Source organism: Gallinula chloropus (genome assembly GCF_964237585.1).
Source record: "Gallinula chloropus genome assembly, chromosome: 11".
NCBI classification, from domain to species: Eukaryota; Metazoa; Chordata; class Aves; order Gruiformes; family Rallidae; genus Gallinula; species Gallinula chloropus.
Window position 1 is genome coordinate 6,602,510 of NC_140096.1, and position 20,725 is coordinate 6,623,234.

Genomic DNA, 20,725 nt, shown 5'->3' on the forward strand with positions numbered 1-20,725 from the left:
TGGTGGTTCCAGGCATTCATACAGCCCATTTCTCTTCGGGTTTTGGCTTTGCTTTACTCTGCCCATGCAAAGGACCAGAGAAATACACTCCTAGATGAGGATGCATCTGTTCCAGTGAAGATTTCTGTTCCTTCTCTAGAGACTAAAGACCTTTGTATGTAATATGCTCCACTGATTTAGTTTTTTGATTTCATTAAGCTATAAAAGAAAGGTACATAGATGAAGTTTATGGAATGTAAGTTAGTGAGCTATTAGGACAAGAGAAGCAGGTTACAAAGCCCAATAAAACATTTTTCCTGTATAACTTAACAAGTAGCTCAATAGATAAAAATAGATGCATCAGTTTTGCCAATGAAATTTGACTGTTTTCCAATTAATGTGTTATAATCTATGTAATGAAGGATAAAACAGATTCCATTTTATATCCCTGAAACAATTTAGTTGTTTATACTTCTGGTGAGAACCTAATTAATTAACTTTTGTATTAACTTTTGTCAGTACTCTTTGCTATCCACATTGCCTAAGTGACAACAGTAAGCTTGATTCCTTGTATTAAGAAAATTTACCATATTCCAACTTTGTTGCCTTTACTAAATAATTCCTAATTAGTCTGATGTGAGATTAAAATCATCGGGCCACTTAAGATGACCTAAGTGGCCGCTGCCACTGGAAGGGGCAGTTCTGCCCTGGGTGTATGCTTCCATTACCCTCCTTGTGCCCTTGGGTGAGGGAAATGAACTGCTCTTCTCAGCTACCTTCCCTCCCTCCCCTTCTTGTCCCAGCCATAACTTCCAGCCACTTACCTTCATTTGCCAGCTGCCGCTTGCAAGACCACTCTCCAGTCCACTTTAGCTTGCCAGGTGTATTGAGGGTAAGGAAAGGTGACATCTTCTGCTGTTTTAGTTAATTAAATTAGTTCTGCAAAAGGTGACTGATAGAACTGAGAGTGTAGATAACACAGAGAGCAGGGAGGCGAAATAAAAGCATGCTGCTGTCCCTGCTGCAGAGCTCCTGTGACAGCTCAGCTGCTCACAGAACCACAGCTCAGATGCTCAGGCAATGCTAAATATTGTACAGCGTTCAGAGAAAAAAAGGAGATACTTTCAAGCACATTGCAAGGCACATACTCTGTTAATAATTGTATCAGATTGTCCCAACTCTTCCATTTGTTAAAAAAGCAAGTCCAGCTGGAATTAAATGATTCTTCACTGGAAAATGATTCCTTAAATATACACAAATACCTTTGGCCTGGAGAAATACTAGTTTGCATTTGATTTTTGTTGTCATCTCACTAACCACTTAATTGTTGTGGGCTACCTACTGCTGCCTAGCATTCATGCCTGACCCAAATGTAAACTGAACTCAGAATATGCTACAAGTTGACCTGAACTAACAATTTCAGACAGCATCTGAGCTGTAATTCTGGCCCTTCAGGCCCTTCTCATCTGAGTGAACTCTGCTCAGTAGTTCTATTAAATCGATAATGTGGAGTGGTTAGTGCTTCATCTATAGCTGATCCAAAAATTCTTCATTAAAAATATTTTTATATAAAAATTAGACTATTTTTATATTAAATGTATCTTAATATAAATTAGACTATTGTCAAAAGAGGTCTCTTTCATTCTTGAAGGGGAAAAAATACTGGGGAAAAAAAACAGACATCTGAAAACTGGGAAGACAAATTGCTTTTGACCAAGACTACATGAATATTTGTTCAAAGCCAAAACTTCAGTTTCTATTTTGTATTTTTGACTTTAAGAAATGCTTTTATTGAGGGTATCAATGGTAAAGGAAATAATTTTCCAGCTTCTGTTACCCATAAATATCTGATACTCTGAGCTGGGAAGAAGCAGAGAACAGCCATGTCCCTAAGTCTCACAGCACCTTTTGTTCACATTCTGATGGCCACTTAGTGCAATTTAGAACTGGTTTAGAAGTTGTGTTGTAGCTCAGATTTTTCCTTCTAGTCTTCCTAAGTTTGGGAAGTGTTACTGCCATTAGAATTGGGATCATTTTACTAAGGCTCCAGAACTGGAGATGCTTTCCAGTATTTTATTTACCGAATTTTCCCTCAAAATGCAATATGATTAGGTAATGGCAAGGTTTTGAACAAAATTCTGGATGCAAGAAAGACATTCCTTCCAGCCTTTAGTGGAAACTGAGCAGTACTAGATGGGGACAGGAACAAGGACAAGCCGTACTACTGCAGCTGCAGTGCTTCCAGCCGCCGTGAGAAATGGCGAGGGAGCGTGCTGGTTCCGCTGCACACACAAGTTAAACCATGACAAGCCATGGTCATGTGCTGCACACATGTGTTAAACCATGACAAGCCATGGTCATGTGCTGCACACACAAGTTAAACCATGACAAGCCATGGTCATGTGCTGCACACACATATTAAACCACAACAAGGCATGGTCATGTGCTGCACAGACAAGTTAAACCACGACAAGCCATGGTCATGTGCTGCACACATGTGTTAAACCATGACAAGCCATGGTCATGTGCTGCACAGACAAGTTAAACCACGACAAGCCATGGTCATGTGCTGCACACACGTGTTAAACCATGACAAGCCATGGTCATGTGCTGCACACACGTGTTAAACCATGACAAGCCATGGTCATACGCTGTACGCGGTGCTTGTACAATCCTTCCCAGCTGATGTGGCTGATGCCAGGCATTGTATGGGCATGTCATACTTCAGGTATCTTGATAACAGGTACTTGCAAGACTTCAGTTTTGTTTATACAGGACACAGCTGGCAGCTGATACTGCTGCTAACCGACACAATATACTGCTGAAGCCACAATTTAAACAGCTGTCTAAAGCTTTGAAAATAAAAGGACAAGTGCAAATAGAACCACTTTACAAGCCTTAAGGGTGGGGCTATAGGCTACCTCCCCCTGGTATATAAGCATGCCTGTGTGCACATATACACACTCCCACTACCAGCTTGCTCCATGTAGCTATCACGGAGTCCACTGTAGTACAGATATGCTTGCCAAGGTTTTCCTTACATACAGACAGATTTTCATACGAGCTCAGTGTGTCATTACCTAATGAAATGGATAGGCTTTTAAAATTGCTTTAACCAGCAACTGTATTGACACTTTGAACTGACCGGTTCTGAAAACGTATCCCCACTTGGGAGTGCTTTGACATGGATTAAAATAGAAGAGTTCTTTGTATTTGATCTCACCAGATCCCAGGGGGTGAGTGGAACAGTTATCACTTCAGTATATACTGAGTCCTGTTTTTCCTTAAAATGCAAGAGGGGTATTTGTCAGTCATTGCATTCCTTCAGGTCTGGTATGAGGGGAATTTGAGGTGGAGTGGTGCATAGTCTGGAGTCCCCACAGATTGTAAGAAACGCAGGTTCTGCCTGGGTCTGTCCAGAGCTTTTCTATTGAGAATGAACAGGCCTTCTTAAGCCCACTGCAGTTTAGTAAATCCAAACTGCAGCTTTTACAGTATCTTTGTATCCAGCATACAGGTCAAAGTGTGCATCTGCTGAGCACCTAAGACCTACTCCCAGTTCACATTAACAGATGAAATCTCCTTGCTCAGGCAAAACCCTCAAACACAGAGTCACCCTTCAGCTTCATAGGATCCGTCTTGATTTGGCTAGTGTCTGTTGTCTCTTGTCACAGGAGACAGTTCCTTAAACCTTGGTAATATCACTACACGTTGTGGTAACACTAACAAAATTTGAGAGTATTGTGTTTCACAAGAACCATTCACTATTCAAAAAGATTCACGCTTAAAAGAACAGCGTATATGACCTGTGGCTGCATGAGAGCCTCTGAGATACTGCTTCACCAGCTACAAAGCTGAAGTGTTGTGTCAATCACTGACCTTGAGGGAATTCTTCCCCAAAAAGTCACCATACCTCCTAAATCTTTAAACTGTTATTTGGATATTGTTTACAAGGATGCGATCAGTGGAGGCCGATAAACCTAATAATGACAGAGTGAACACACCAATTTGATTTTAATCCCTGACACAGACCATGGATCGTGTCTTTGGTCTCTATTCAGTAGAGCAGCTACTAAAATTTGGAAGAACCTTTCCTTCTGCTGCCTCCCAGACTTACCCTTCAGTGCTGCGTACAACACCACAGTGATATTTTGAACCTGCAGAGTTCAAGCGTGTTATTATGATTTCAGTAATGTTACATCTATTCTGAATTAATAAATTTAAAAGCATAGTAGTTTGTTGGGTTCTTTTAATAGAGGTTATCCTATTTCAAATATTTTTGTGTGAATTATGTAACCATAAAGGGGAATAAATTATAAATCCTTGAAAATTACAAGCACATTCATCTAAGTACAGCAAGATTATTGGCAAAACTAAGGACTATTTGTTTTATCAAGGGTAATCACGACCTACAGGCCTCATTTTAGTCTGTTACTGAAGTCATTACAGAAACATCACAGTTTTTCGGACACAGTACAAGGTTATTTTGAAAAGGGGCCTAACAACGTGCAGTTGGGCTTCATTTCTGCATACATACTAATGCCAACGTACATAGTTGTCAGTTGAAGATTTTGTGGGGAAAATGTGAAGTCTTTTCAGTCTTCTGCTGGAGACTGAATTCTACTTTCATCCTGTGGTCACTATTTGCCACTATCAATAATTCACAATAAAACCCTATGTATTTTTTGAGGGATTCTGAAATTAGCCAGCACTTCTCTATCAATTTCAATTGTTTTAACTGGTCAGCAGATGAAAACAAAATAAAATCTGGCCTTACCCAGGTGGTTGAATGCATTTTTGAAAGCTTAATGCATTTTTACTTATCATTAGTTAGGATATTTTGAGTAAATTTGACTGAAGTTATAAACCAGTCACTTCTAAGAATTCCTTCCTATCTCCACACAGATATGGAGATGCATCATCCTATTTGCCATTTAATTGTGATTACAATTTTAATTCATTGTTCTTAGCATCAGGTATTTGGGAAGATTTCCAGCAACTAATAATTTTAAAGCATAGTGTTATTGATTATAGAATCAAATATACCCCATATATCCAAGTTAATTTCACAGGTCTAATAGCTCATCCCAGCTATTTCAACAAAGCTACTGTTTTGTCTCTGAATTTTTTCTGTAAGATCTTAACTAACTCAAAATTTCCCTTCCAGATGGTAAGTGGGTGTAGTAGAGCTGCATATTCTAGGAACCATCTTCAGAAGTAAAGGTATTTTGATGAGTCATCTTGATGTAAACTGCTTGAACTGTGCATGGGAGTTCAGTGTCATTGCTGCTGAGTCATTCTGGCATTTCTATCTTACATGTTCCTTCTGGAATATAAAGGGCTGGGAAGCACAGGTAAGTTGTCTAGAGGTCCCAGAGGAGATAAGGCTGAGAAACTGTTGGGGATATCTGAGCTTTTGAAGAGAAATTATGAGCTGCACTTGGTTGTTACTTGAATGAAATCCAAATGGATATTTAGGGAATATTTGGACAGTATACACTATGGCTGTCATTTGTTCAGTACAAAAGTGGAAATTGTGTCTGCTCATACTACTCTCAGCCTTAAACACCCAAATCAAAGGCTTGCTCAAGGGAAAGCAACTGATTCTGATTTGTCTTACTACGTTTTTAAATCTTACTTCTTTATGGGTTTTTTTCCTCCATTTGGAGGTCTTTTGAGGATGTCTCTGTACTTCTGATTCTCTGCATAGGCCTGTTATTAAGCATTCTAGACTTTTTTGGTCTTGTGAAGCCTGTCTGCTAAGTGGTATGCATTTGGTCCAGCACCCCATATTGCTAATGTATTGAAGCAGTTTCCACACTGCCTGCAAATATCTTACATTTCTTGCTGGTTTGTTTTGGTTTTTTATTAAATACTGGGGTGACAGTTTTCTTTTTGTTGCTGCTGCTTGTCTCTGGTTTTCTCAGAGTTGAGACCTGAGTACCTTTTGGCTACTACTGTGAATCTCATAGTAATATTTTGAACCAGGTCTTATGTGCTGCTTGGTGTTAAGGAAGAATTTTTCTTCTTGTCCTTTTCCCGAATTAGCTGATCCCAACAGTAAGTTATTCCTTTAAAGTGATATCCAAAATGTTGTGTTGTCTTCGGAAGTGACTGAGAGTGAATTTCACACCCATGTTTGCAATTCACCTTCCAACTGACACATTACTTCACTGGATAATGCTAAGGCAGGCAGGCAATTGGCACATCTTCAAATTATTTACCTTCCTAATTTCCAGTGGAGAGTCTGCAGTGAATCCTGCTGCAGAAGCATTCTTCTGATTAACTGTTGCCAAAGAAACGATGAATGATCCCACTGTGACAGGTAGTTCTGAATGAAAAAATATAATCTGTAGAGAAAAATCCTGACCTGACAGAAAGAAGGCTTGTGAACTAGTTAGCTACTTCAGTTTCTACTAGTCTCTGTAGTTACTTCTTTTGTTGGAACAGCCTATTCAAATGTCTTTGAAAGATTTAAAGAATGTTTCACAATCTGCCAGTGACACGGCTTGTGTTAAACCTGTTCTCCTCCAGGTTTCACAGGTGCATGTGAGAAAATGAAGAGGTGGTGCTTTCACAGATACTTATCTCACTCCTGTTGTTTTGTCCAGGTTGTTTGCAGTCTCTGTGAGAACACCGATATAATTCCTTCAGTCCACTAGGATTTACAGTGGTCACTTCCTACCACTCTGATTTACTGAAAAGGAACGTGACACTACCTTTTTAAAAGACATTGTCATCAATATGATGAAAATAAACATGAAACATGTAATGGACATGTCAGGTGGGATTTTATGCTGATGTATCTCAGACGGGAGTGAAGATGTTTGTATGATGAAGCTGAGATATTCAAATTGCAGTTCTCAGTTCTGTAATTGTCTCCCTTTGTGACCTTGAACAAGTCATATATAATTTTCAGTGCCTTGCTTTTTCATTTGGAAATTTATGATAGCTCTTCTTTATAGGGAAGAGGTTTTATGAAGTACTTTTATGAATTTGAGGCAAATAGATAATATGGTGATGTAGCGACACTTGAGATTTCAAAGGGGAGGATGTTTGAACCTTTGCATTAAGCTGCCTTCGTTGAGCAGTGGTTAATTCAACAGGATGTGCTGCTCCATAGCAATATAACTCCTACACAGCGATGACATATTAGTATACAGCTGACACCACTGGATATGATCCAGTATGCTAAAGGGCACAGCCTCAGAGGCCTGACGCACTCAAGTCCTCTCCCAGCAGCCCTGTCACAGACGCACCTCTCCATTCCCAGAGTGTTTATCACCTTCGGTATATAATTTCTTCCTAGTCAGCTCCACATCATTTTTAGTAATTAATCGCACCCCTCTTGAGTCTCATCAGGTCTTTTACGGTTATTCACTGTGTGATGAAGATTTAGCCAGCCAGCTACAGGAAAACAGCCTGTTTCCTTCATGCACTTGCCCAGCTCCCTGCCGTGGTGGAAGCATGGGCCTGACTGTGTTCTGGGCTGCCGGCACAGCAGCTGGGAACCTCAGAAAGCCTCTGCTGTTAATAATGGCAACCACAGGGAGAATAAGCACATGTAGAAAAAGCAGAAAGATCTAAAATCTGTGTAACATCGGGGACACGGTGCTATGCAGACCTGGTTTTATATCCAGAGCCTTGCAGATACAGCGTACTGTACCTAGGACCGCATCCTGGGTGACAGCAAGCTGCGCCTGTGCTATCAAGTAACCGGTATGTGATTTTCCATTGGGGTGGCTGCCCAGGGCGTGTAAGGCATCCTTATCCTTGTTTGCATTCGCAGATTAACAGGTAATTAAGTGCTTGTAGCACAGCATGTAAGACTTCAACACTTCACCACTCCGGATGATACTGAAGCACCCGAACCCATGGGCTTTTATTCATAAAACCATGGTTTCATCTAGCGGAAGGCGCCGCAGAGAGGCCCATCTGATACACTTGTCCCCGGGCAAGGCGAACGCTGCCTCACACCGCTACTCCTGCTGTTACAGGAAGTAGGAAGGTGACGGCGTTAGGTACAGCCGAGCGCCACAGCAGAGCCGCGCACGTCCCGCTGTGCTGCGGGCAGTTCTGTGCTTGAGCTCCAGTCAGACGCTGCCTGTGGCCCAACAGCTGCTGGTTTAGCCGCCTCCCCTGACGGACGGGAATGGCGCCAGCGCCACCTCTGCCACGGGGCCTCGCGGCCGGGCCGGCGCTCGCCTGCCCTTGACAAACACCGCACAGCGACAGCTCCCACTGCGCTTTCGCTGCCGCTCCCCAGCCGGGCCCGCCAAGAGCTCCGACCACCCCACACCGACTTCCGCAGCGGAACGTTTTTGGCGGGAGGACGCGCGCGGGCGGAAGCGGCGGGTTCGAGCGCGGCGCACATCCGGCGTCGTCCCGCCGCTCGCGTGCGTCGCTTCCCTCATGGCCGCTTCTGTGGTGAGTGCGGGCGGTCGGGCCGGGGAGGGCTGAGCTGGGCTTCGGTGGGAGCCGCGGCCCTGGGGCCGCGGGGAATCGCGGCCTCGCTGAGGCGCGGCACGGAGGGAAGCGCGGGCTCTCGCCCCGGGCTGCTGAGATTCAGAGGGCGAGACTGAAGCCGCGGGGAGCGCCGCCGGGGGTGCCGGGACGGGTCCGGGCCGCGGTGGCGGGCGGGAGCAGGCAGGGAGGGAAGCGGCTCTTTGCGGAGGTGTGTGCGCTGCGCCGTCCGACTGCTCCCTCGGCCCCCGGCTGTCTCCGGGGCAGAGCTGATGTCCTCCCCCGAGGCCTTCCCACTTCCAGCGCCTGCAGCATCCGTGTGCAGAGGCCTCAGGCCAGGCAGAGGGTTGTGCGACGAGCCGCCGCGTTTTGTAGAGGCTCTGTAGATTGGCCACCTCCTTGAAATTGTCCTCAGAGCCTTCAAGGGTTTGGCTTTTTTAGTGGTGGCTTTCCTGTGATTAGAGGTGATGAGACATTGGAACAGGAGTCTGGAGAAAATGAAGTTTTCATCTCCAGAAATGTTCACAGCGTGACCGGGGATAGGTCCCTGAGCAGCCAGATCTAATTTGGGACTCAGGTTAAGCTTTGAAGTTGGCTCTGCTTTGAGAAGGGATTTGTACCGGCTGATGTCCAGAAGCTTCTTCCTACCTGAACTGTTATTGGAATACAAAAAACATATTCTGGGCTATGGTTACAAAGAACTTGTCTGGAGCATCAAAACAAACAAGGCTTATTTTCCGTTTAACTTATATTGCAGGCACCCTAGCAGCTCATTCCAGTCTCATGGGGTGTCTATAACATTCTCCCTCACAGCCATTCGGTGTGTTTGGCAGCTAGATGGCAATATGTTTAGTGACTGGTTAGAAAGGGTATGTGTGTGAGGATGTGCAGATTGAGAGGTAATGGCCAATAACATAGCAGGCTGAGATATAATCACTGTTTTCTTACTGGGAGGTGTAATATCCTTCACCTCCCTGTGCTAAAGAGTTTCTCTTGGCACTTGCTGGAATACAGCACCTTAAAGACAACTTTATTGTATGTGTTTGGAACTGGCCTGTGGGTTCAGAAATTGCTGGAGAAGATAGGAAGGTGAAGAGTAAGCTCATGTCCTTACAGAGGGGAATCAAAAGAATAATATGTAGTACACAAGAGTGTTTGTTTTGTGGGTTAAACGGGGATTATTTGATTGGCCAGGAACTGTTTTGAACTATGGAGGCTTCTCCAAGTAGTAGTGTTTCTTATGGTGACACTGGAGGAATTCATGGTAGTTCTGATATGTATTCATTAAAGACTGCAAAACCCCCCCAAACCCAAAACCTTAAGTAATTAAACTTTGAAATATTGTTTGAGTTGCAGATATTATTAATATAACGCTGGAATGGATTAATAAGTGATGATATTTTAAACAAAATATTGTATTTGAATCAAATACAGATCTGTAGATGTATGGACAGGAAATTCAGCATCACTCCTTTCCAGGATGGCACAGTCCAGGACCTGTAAGAGATCAAGGGCCAAACAGCTAAACAAACTGAGCAAACAACCGAATGAGATCACAACGCAGTGATGCAACAACACAGGCTGTTAACCTTTGGATGAATAAAAATAGAGAGATGTGAGGGAGATAAGATGTGAGCAGCAGTGTTTGTTTTTTACCTGTGGATATAGCACTGGAGTGGTTGATACTGGAAGCCATCCAGCATGTGTCTCACTTTTATATCTATATATCCAACTATATATGTTATTACATTTTACATATGTATGTCTAAAGGCATTCTGAAAAATAAGACTACGGTGCCGGTGTTGGGGGGTTTTGCTAACTTTTAGGAAACAGGTTGAATAATCTTGTTCCTTAACTTCAGGCATCACAGCATCAAGTGTTTTCACTGAATACTTGCAGGTTCAGACAACTTGCAGATAGCTGTAGCTTATTTTTCAATGTACATACTTACAATTTAAATACAATAGATATATCAGCATTGACAGTGAATCCTAAAACTGTCACTTGGCTAAAAGCTGGTACCTCCTGCAACTGGAAAATCAATTTCAACATTATTTGTCATTATCATTCAGTGAGGATGGAAAAGACCAACCAGAGTGACTTGCTGGGTAGAGAGATTGCATAGGTGACTAGGTTGCATGTAATTGCCTAACGTTAGTAATTTGGTGTGATTTCTCTCCAGGATTTCAAAACCTACGTGGACCAAGCTTGTAGAGCTGCAGATGAATTTGTCAATATTTATTATGAGACAATGGATAAAAGAAGAAGGGTATGTAGATATTTTTACAGTAGTTAAAACACCTCATGCATTTTTTGCTTGCTTTTCTAAGTAGCATTACACTTGAAAGTACCTAAAGTTGGTCACCATGTATTTTATTGGCCAAGTTAAGACCTATATTCTTCATAGACAGCCCTGTGTAGACTTTTATGTTACTGTGCAGTATTATTGTAAAAGATAAAGTGTCTTAGGCTTCTTCAGGAGAACAGTTCACGTGCAGCTGTGTTTTAGAGGTACAGATTTGGTCAGTACAGGCAGATAAAACTTGCTTTATTTGTCTCTGAAGTCAGAAGTGAGAGTGTTTTTTCCAAATGTCTCTTATTAGCAGTTTTCACTTCTGTTTCTGGGACTCTTCATCAGAGCCTGAGGATAAAGTGAAAATATCAGCAGTGTCATGCTACTTCATAGTCACTGTGTGCAGAAGTAGGTTAGGCAGAGATGTATCAACAGCTTGGAGAAGAATTAGGCAGGTACTCAGCTGTTTACAACTTAGGAAACATTTGGGAAATTCTGGTCTGCAGATAACTGTCCTTTCTAAGTTTCCACTGTTCCTGGTGGTGTTTGCCTTCCCTCTGAAATCACCGGTAAACTTACTCTGGAAAAGTAGCGCTGTCCTTTTGTTAGCAACTAGTTCAGTTCTATCACTAGCTTTGGGGTCTCATCAGTATTTAAATTTGGAGGCGTATGAGACACTGTGCAAGTTAGAAAGACTATGTTTTGCTTAGCTTTAATCCTTGGTCAGGAGTGCTAATTGTTAAAAGGAGCTAATATTTCAGGAGGGCATTTTGCCTATCGAGATAACAGAAGCAAATGAGTAATTCACGATGTGAGATTTCAATGAAGATTGTTTCCTGTGTTGTCCGTTGTATTTGTTCACACGTTTCCCCCAAATATGTGTTTTCATGATCAGGCTTTAACAAGACTTTATTTGGACAAAGCCACGTTGGTGTGGAACGGTAACGCGGTGTCCGGGCAGGAGGAGCTCAACAAGTTTTTTGAAATGTTGCCGTCTAGTGAATTCCAGGTTAACGTGTTGGACTGCCAGCCCGTTCACGGTAAAGTTGTAATATAACTTCATTATTTTTCAGTCTTTTTGTAACTGTTGAAAGTGAACTGCAATTCTAATAGTGCTTAATATTTCTTTTGGAACGAGCCTAGAGAAAATATTGAGGGTTGAAATGTCAAGTTGTGCATAAATAAAGCACAGATCGAGATGCAGCAACTCCACACTTTTTCTTGTGTCTGGGAAAATAATTGAAGGACTTTTTTGTTAAGCTGATATTCAGATGTGATGTATTTTCATGTATTGAAAAGGTCTGGCTTATCAGGTTATGGTTTTTGATTGACAATGTCAGAGTCAAGAGACCTCTACTGTAGCCTCTGATACTGACCTGCAGTATAATGTGGAACAGCTCATTAACCTGTGTGTGCTTTGATTTCTTTACGTCTAGAATAGATGTTAAGTTCTGTAGGTTTCTGATTAACATCTGCTAAAGAAAGGCTTACATAATTGAGAAGGTAATACGTTACATCTACTGGATATTTTGGGAATATCGGTAAGGAAGAAAACAGATGAAAATAGAGAAACGATTAAAAAGCAGTGTTGGGGAGCAAATACACCACTGTCTGTATAAAAATGATGCAACAAACCTGTATTTTCCATGACTGTGTGGCCGATTGTTAGCCTATATCCGGTATAACCAGAATTGAAACTTCTGTGTACGTCTCCTGCTTCTTTACCAGTTAGTCTTTGGTTGAGTAGTTCTCTTTATACTTTTCCTCCTTGTGAAGAGCAAGCTACTCAAGGCCAGACGACAGTCCTCGTTGTGACAAGTGGGACAGTAAAATTTGATGGTGACAAGCAGCGCTACTTCAATCAGAACTTCTTGCTGACGGCACAAGCCACACCTACCAACACAGTGTGGAAGATAGCCAGTGACTGTTTCCGCTTTCAGGACTGGGCCAGTTAGCAAGGAGGACTGGCTGCGGGCAGTGACCTCTCTCGTTCAACACGTTGAAGCAAGCTGTGCGGACAGCCGTTCTCCATGCACGGGACACGCTCGCTCTTCGTGTTGCGTCTGTCACTACAGAAGGTCTACAGATGTTTCAGGGTTGATCCAAATGGCCATGGGTATAGTAGTAAACAAAATGTGAGAGGTTGCTCGTGTTAGTTGAACCTAATAAAATGCTGAAGGCAGTGAGCTGTGTTGGAATCATTCCTAAAATGCCTTACATGCAGCTGTGCTGCCACTTCCAGACTTCTTGTATGTAATGCTGAACGCTGAAACTCTACTAAAATCCCCTTAATGTACAATTCTGACCAAACATGTAGTTGCTTTGACTTGAAAAGATCTGTTTTTACAGTAGCATCTTCCCTCTTTTGAAGAAGATGCTTGTGGCATGTAGATAGAATTCTCAAAGCTATGTACTCTTGGTTGTAAGAGGCTCCAAGGATCGGCAACGATTTCTACTGTTTGTGAAAACAGCAAATTTAGTTCCTGAGTGTGTAATCTCTCAAATAATCCATTGGAAACTTAATGTTACCTTCGATGATACAAAGGACTAAGTAATCTCATCAGGTTTCCCTTTGGCTTGAGTTTCGGTGACTTTGGTTGTAGTTAATTTATGTTGATTCATACAGTGCTGAATGGAACTCCTATGCCAACTCATCACATGCACAAGAAGGACTTCAGTTATTTTTCTTTTGAAGTCTTACAGTATAAGAATTAGGTCAGCTATATAATTTCTGTTTTGCTTTATGTGTTAATTCTGTGCTATGAGGTTTGAACTATTTTCCTATATTCAGCCTGCAAGTTTTGAATCCCTACTGTCTTTTCAGGAAATATTGTAGTAAAAAAGTGGCACTGAAAGCATGTATTACTGTGAAGCCTTCCTTTTTTCTCCTCAGTACTGTTATTCAGAATAGGTGCTTTGATTGTTTTTATCTTAGAAGAACAGCTCTGAACACAAGTACCATCTTCTTACTGTAGTTTTCACATTCTTTTTAAATATTTTAATTATTGACTGGGAGTTTTGTGTGTCATGCTTTATGTTTGCATTTTGAAGCTTTCACCTGCTTCAAAATATTTTTCAAGACTACAGGTTAAGACTGACCATCTTAACTTGGAAACTTAAGAGTAAATCTGGATATAAATGGATTTGTTTCCAACTGGTACATTTATTTTAAGCTGAGGGGAAAAAAAAAAAAGAGAAAACTGTACATCCGTGAGAGTACATTGACTTCTGACTGAAAATACATGAGGGGGACTTAGATCTTAATACATGCTGCAATGAGAAGCAACCTGAATACAAAAGCAGTTACGACTGCAGCTCCCCTGTTTTATGACTGAAATCGGGGAAAACTGTAAAAATGAGCAATATTTAACTTGTGTCAAACATCTTACAACATCTGTAGTTTGTGATATGCTCCCACAATCGTGGGATGTTTAGATGAAATGGGTGGGTTCATTTCCTTCTAAAGCTGTCTCTACATCAGTTAGAATAGTTAACCTGGCTCTATTGAGAAGCTCTTTATGTTCTGAATTATTCTGTAACTATTTTTCAGCCTGAAGAATATAAATTCCTGCAAAATAATGCAAGAAGTCCAGAAATTTTGAAAACTGTAAATACATTGTTCTTTCTGTATGTAGCGAAGAAAGGATCCCCCTATTTAATGACTGTTTGTTCTTAACAGCAGATGCAAGGTTCATACGTTTGTATTTCTTCTGAGTTTGAAAACCCTGAACTTGCCTGTTACTGCTACAGTACTGTTGAACTGTGACACTGACCCAGCGTGCTTTGTGGTTTTTAATTTGCTTATGAGTATGTAAGTAGCATTACAGGCTTTGACTTTTGAAATGTAGTGATGGGTGCAACTTGTAGCATTTGCTTGTTGAACTTTGAAGGCAGTCACCAGAACATATACTTCTGTTTGTACCTGATAAGCTTGTCCTGGGAAAAAGTACTTATGGAGTATTTTTATTCAAGCTTTAATTTGTATAGTAGTTTTTAAGCTTTTTTCTAGGCGGACTGGGAGAATTAAAAATATATGAGTCAATGTGTCAATCAAATGTTGTTGTTATTTTCAAATGTAGGCTGCTTTTACATCTGACTTCTGCATTTAATATTAAAAAACCCAACCAAACAAAAAAGCCACCGTTACCTGGAATCTTACTTGGGAAGCTTAGTAACTGGTGCAGCTGGCCAAACCCAGTTTAAAGTCGTACTTGGGGGGATGTGTAGTTGGAATTGGACTCACTGCATCCAGGGGCTTTTGGAGAGAAATCTGTTAGAACGCAATTGATGTGCCAGTTACGTGCTGCCCGTTTCCATCACCTTCCATGAGGATCACTTGGAGTGATTCAGTTTCACCATGATTTGCTGTTGCTCTTCATAACCAAAAATGCTGTTTCACAAAATATTTTTATGGAGCATACGAAGTGATGATGTAGCTGTTGGATTAAATCAGCGAGATTACAACTGAATAACCAATGGCACAAACACAAACTTTTCCATAGTAGCTGGAGAAGGTAGGGGAGCTGCAGCTCTGTGCTGCTTGTTGAAACTTCTGTGATGAAATTAACAGGGAAAATACACAAATGCATTTTGTCCTGTTCAGTGCAAAATCACCAGCCTGGCTCAGTGTCCCCTGTTAATGCTGCCGGGTTTTTTATGTTTGATACCAAGTTACTCATGTACAACTGGTCAGTGAATCAAAGCCAGCTGAAGAGCTCAGCACTTCCACATGCTAAATTTCAGCTTCTGGAGACTTGCTAAATCTTTTGTTTGTGTATTTTCCCTGCATTGTCTTTATCAGTCTCTGGATTTGTGTCGCTTTGTTCTTTTTAGCATACTGCTCCTTTTATGGATTTCAAAATATTTGTGCTGTTTCTTGGGCTGGAGAAAAGCGATTTGTTGGGATGGTTTTGATATGTCTACGCTTCCTTGTTCTGATTGGAGAAAAGCACATTATGAAAAAAATGCTATTTTATCAGTAAAGTAACTTTCTGCACTTGAATACATTTTGTAAGGTTTTGAAATTGTTTAAGATCTCTTGTAAAATTAATTTAAAAAAACAAAGGAAAACAAACACTACCTGATGTTCTGCGCTTTTTTTAATTAGAAGTTTTCATAGTTTGTTCTTACGATATTAAAAGTGCAAGAAATGACTCCTGGCTGCCATTTCTTTTCTACTTGTGCTCTAGGTATGGGTGATGTGTTCTGACTGTTGCAGTGTGGTGCCGGGGCACCAAGGGCACTGTCAAGCAGTAACTGGTATTGAACTGGCTGGAGTGACAATCTCAAATTGACATTTCCCTCTAAAATCTACTCATGGTTACACTGCTGTCCAACACACAGATAAAATCAAACAAAACTTCTGTCAGATCCTTAGATTGTAATTTTTTTTCACTGAGAACATGTTGTTGTACCCCTGCTGTTTCTCTGCTGAGATGAAATGAAACTCGAATGTGGTAACTGGTGGATTACTTTATTTTGCTGTTTAAAGCATCACAATTCTAATGAACACTGTAGGTGAGGATGCTAATGCAAGGTCAGCATTTGCAGTGGTCTAGAAACAATTAGTGCCAATTATATTGTAAAGTTCTTGCTGTGTTTGGGGTGTAGATTTCAGGGAGGCTTTGTGAGCAGTCACTTTTTGTAATTATCCTGAGCAAGGCTTGACAGCTGTAAAGGCTTAGGAGTGCTGGGAAAAATAAATCACACTTATGGCCAAAACAGAAGATAATTTTGCATGCATGTTGAAAGTGAGTCCAGAAATTGCACTTTCAATATTCCCCCTGGGCTGAAGAAAAGAACAGTTAAGTCTTCCTAAATAAGCTTTTCTGATCCGAACTGAGAAGCAGGTCATTGCTGGCTGAACTTACTCCTTCAGCAAGCTGGGTTTAATAAGACTTTTAAATAAAAATAATACAAATAAATCTCTCTTGTTATCTTCTGCTTCCAGTGATTGAACAGACTTGGGAGGCTAAATGGCCGTTTTGCCCTGCATCAGTCCTGGGGGTGTCTTAGGGTTTGCTGTCAGTGGAGAAAAGTGTGCTACGTTTCGGTGGCTAATTTTGGTCACTTTACAATCTAATTGAGTTCAGTGCCAGTAGCTTTACAGTTTCATGGCTTTTTAAGGTTTCTAACCAGTACACAATGTGTTAGACTTACTAAAACAAAAATAATGAATGTTGCTGCTGTTGCTTAATGCTTATTTATCAAGGTAGGCCACAGTATGAATTCCTCTTCGGTGTATTCGTGTTAACAGGGTAAGAATGAACTCCATGTGAACTCACATTACCAGCTCTGCAATGTAACCTTCTGATGGTTCCTGGGTTCTTAGCATTTAAAGCTCATTTTTCTTCCAAACTCGACATAACCATGCTGAATCTTTAGACTCATCTGGACAGAATGATCCATTGGAGCATTGTGAGTTCTTAGGTGTAACCAAATTGATTTGGGAGGCTTGAATTCCTAACAGACTGAAGTTTTGCTACTCTGAAAGGCCTTGTTTTGTTTCTCCCAGTCCTGGGGCAATGCTGCTTGGTAGGGCAGACTAACCTGGTCTCACAGGGTTCCTGTTTCCAGCTGAACTCTGTGGATGTTGCTTTCATTGGAGAGACTTCAGGAAGCAGAGGGCTACAGTCAGCTGGCTAGTTCTGTTGTCAGAGTTACAAGAGGACTTGAAACTCCCCTCTGTAACTCCCCCATGGTACACTTTCCTATTTAATTTGTGATTTCATGGATTTTGAGCCAGTATGTGGATTATAACAAGTAGAACTGTGTATGGGGAAAAGGTAAAATTGTGAACAAACAGTGCACTGAGTATTTTGTATCTTTAAAGTTACAGGTACTATGTCATCTTGATATTCATAACACAAATATGTTCATCCCAGGCACAGAGGTGAGGCTGACAGGTCCTGTGATCTTATTTAAACATCTGGTTGAACTGTAACTATAAGAATAGGTGGACTGATGTAAATCACAAGTTTCTGGAGTTCACCGAGACCTTGTGGTTCTTTCAGATATTGAAAGGTACAGATAGAACAGCAGATAATTGGAATTGGATGTTTTGTTGGTTCCTTGGCAGGAGGCCTCGTGCTTTCCTTATTTGTGAACTGTGTAATGAAGGGTAGAATTTTCCCAAGGGCAGCCCGGTATTTTTAGGTAGGACCTAAACACAGTATGTTGCATATATTTTCCTTTTTGGGGGATGGTGGGAGGAGAAACACAGGGATCATGAAGTTCCAGAGTGGTACTTGCTGGACCCTGACTCAGAGGGACTGCCACAGCTTCTATAGGATGAAGCAGTGGAAAGCAGTTAGTAACCAGGTGATGTTAAATAATGTGTTAAGCTCACATTTTAGTGTCCAGGGTATCGAAGCTCTGATGTGTGCAAATCTCTCCTGCTCTCCAAACTGTGACAGTCTTTCCCTGTTCTTGTCTAGCCGAGCTGAGTGCAGCGTAGCAGTTAGCACTGCAGTTCCCAGATCATTTCCCAGCTCCTGGTCTGTAACGCCTCTTAGAGACCAGAGTCCTGCTGATGGGCAGTGCTCATGCAGGAAAAAAGAGAGAGTTTCAATCGAGGGGGTTGGATATACATAATGATCCCCTCTTCCTTATGGGGGGAAACTTTATAGTCAGCTTAATTCTGCTTGTACTGAAGGAAAGCCCCGCAAAGAAAGGCTTCTAGTGGGGCTGATGCAGTGTTTGAGTTATCCTAATGTGGAAGTTCATTAGACGGTCAGCTTTTGCAGCTTAAACGTGTGTGTCTGTGTGTGCATTGCTTATGGCTCTTCCAGAAGCCCAGGTTGAAGTCAGCACTTGTATTTTCCAGAGGTACTGTCTGAATCCTTGCAGACGGACATCACTGACTAGAACTTTCTCTGTTGCCTAACTCCTTGACAGAGGATTTTAAGCTTGGCAGTTTGTGGGTTTCCCTGACATCCTTTTTCCCCCTCACAATTCTAACTGCTATGTTTTCTTTGCTGAGCTGAAGATTTCACATACACGTACGGATAGAATGCCGGCATCTAGCACTAGTGCATATGCTGCCCTTGAAATTGGCTTTAGAGCTTGAATTTTTTTCCCTACCCCATACTTTTAAATTATTCAAAGGTCTGGGTATTCACAAAATGCTGTTTGATATCTAATAATGCGTTGTAATTTGGTCTGCAGATGTAGCAGTAGTTGTCACTACTGTGACAAAGCTGACTTGATAACTGCTGTTCACTTGAGGTACCCAGTTTACAATGATTCCCCACAAAGATATAGTAGAGGTAGCGAGATGCAGTACTTGGCAAATAGAAGAACCTAAGACCATTTTGCTGTTACGAGGAATATGCATGAGCATTTTATAGGAAATTTAAGTCACTCCTCCTTTTAAGTCCATGTCAAAGCTTCACTTTCCAGCAGTGTTTGGATAAAATGCAAATAGTAATTTGGACTGTGTAGTGCAGCAGTCCTAGTTAAGGTATGTGTTCCTTGGAGTTGTTCAGTAATCTCTATCTGAACCAAAACCCCACCCCAAACCCAACCCATGAAATGACAGTTATTATCCTGGCTTGTACATCAGAAACAACCTTTTTCTGCCTGCTTTTTTTTTTTTTTTTTTTTTTTTGTAGAAAGTGTATGTTGCATGGTAACTTTTATTCTTGGAGTTATGCATCTCTGTAAGGATGTCACTGATGGCTTTAAAAGTTACTGTGCATTGCAAAGCCACAGCGCCAAGGTGAGGTACCGAGGCTTTCCTCACGGGAACAACTGCCGTCTCTAAGCTCCGTTTGGATTGCTAAATGTTTCCGTGTAAGCCAAGCCAACCTTGCTTTAGCAGCATGGGACCTGCCCCTTCCAGTCCATACTACCACTGCTCTAAAGTGATACGGGGGTGCATACAACAGCACCGACAGAGTCTCTCTTACTTACGTGAAACAGCAGCAGTAACAGCACTGTGGTCAGATAATAAGGTGGAACGCAGACTGGTTTTAAGCACGTTAAACTAAGATCTACAGATGACCGAGAGGTCTGTACGTACGTAATGCAGGTATTTATTGTAGAAAAGCCGTACTAATCACCCCACGGAAGGAAAGAGCAGTCCTCGCTGCACGCCCAGCTCGGGCGCCGTGCGAGCCAGTGCACCAGAACGGCCTCCCGGCCGCCCGCACCCGGGGAGCAGCCGCCCGCCGCCGCCTGCCCCTCGCCGCGCGTCGTCCTCCCGGGAGCAGAGCCGCGGCCGGCAGGGCAGCGGGCACTGAGCCGCGGCGGGACCGCCCTCGCAGCCCCCGCGGACTCTTCGCCCTTCCGAGCCCGGGGCCGTCCGTGAGCCCTGACGGTCCCGCTGCCTGGCGGGGCCCCCGCCGCGCTCACATCAGCCGCTGGCCCTCGGCTGGGCTGCTCTCCTCGGCCGGCTGGCCCGGGCCGCCGCTGCGGCCCCAGTCGCGCTCGATGTAGAGGTGGTAGGGGTCGTGCTTGGACTCCAGCTTCCGCGAGCGGGTATAGGCCAAGATGAGGCCCCCGGCCAGGCAGCCGTAGAAGATCATGATGAGCAGGATGTACAGCGAGGCGTCACCCCCCGGCCCGGCAGCCGGCGGGGCGGGCGCGCTGGCGTTGCTGCCGCGGCGCAGCTCCCTCAGCAGCGCGCTGAGCAGCACCTGCAGCCGCCGCGGCTCGCTGCAGTTCATGGCGCGGCCGCGCCGCCGCTCCTCTGACCCGCCGGCGAGAACGCGCCGCTCGCTCCCTGGCCGCCTGCAGGGGAGCCGGGCCCGCCCGGGTTGACCGCGGGATGGAGCCGCTGGCAAACAGGTTTAGCGCTCCCGTCCTGAGCGAGAGCTGGAAACGTCTCTGGCCGCGTCTGTACCGGTAGCGGAGCGCTGTGGGACTGCGCGGTTGCACCGTGCCTGGAGCCAGGATAATTGGGTCATGCGAGAAATCCAGGGATCGAGCCCGAGGCCAAAGCCTCGCTGCCCGGTGACTGAGGCGCGCCTGCCTCTGCTCCCTGACTG

General features: G+C 43.0%; 2 protein-coding genes across 2 annotated transcripts; one reads left to right on the forward strand and one right to left on the reverse strand.

Annotated features, from left to right (window-relative positions):
• The first annotated feature begins 10,630 nt into the window (after positions 1 to 10,630).
• NXT2 (nuclear transport factor 2 like export factor 2) lies at positions 10,631 to 12,870 on the forward strand. The gene is made up of 3 exons (XM_084269258.1): positions 10,631 to 10,712; positions 11,632 to 11,776; positions 12,513 to 12,870. The coding sequence occupies exons 1-3, from the start codon at positions 10,695 to 10,697 to the stop codon at positions 12,689 to 12,691; spliced, it is 342 nt and encodes a 113-aa protein (XP_084125384.1). The 5' UTR covers positions 10,631 to 10,694; the 3' UTR covers positions 12,692 to 12,870.
• Positions 12,871 to 19,770: 6,900 nt separating this feature from the next.
• Positions 19,771 to 20,418, reverse strand: KCNE5 (potassium voltage-gated channel subfamily E regulatory subunit 5). The gene has a single exon (XM_084269051.1). The coding sequence runs from the start codon at positions 20,402 to 20,404 to the stop codon at positions 20,087 to 20,089; it is 318 nt and encodes a 105-aa protein (XP_084125177.1). The 5' UTR covers positions 20,405 to 20,418; the 3' UTR covers positions 19,771 to 20,086.
• Positions 20,419 to 20,725: the final 307 nt, after the last annotated feature.

Coding starts and splice junctions, on each gene's coding strand:
- NXT2 (XM_084269258.1), top strand. Junction 11,777..12,512: donor GGACTGCCAGCCCGTTCACG/GTAAAGTTGTAA, acceptor CTCCTTGTGAAG/AGCAAGCTACTCAAGGCCAG.
- KCNE5 (XM_084269051.1), bottom strand. CDS start 20,404: ATGAACTGCAGCGAGCCGCGGCGGCTGCAGGTGCTGCTCAGCGCGCTG.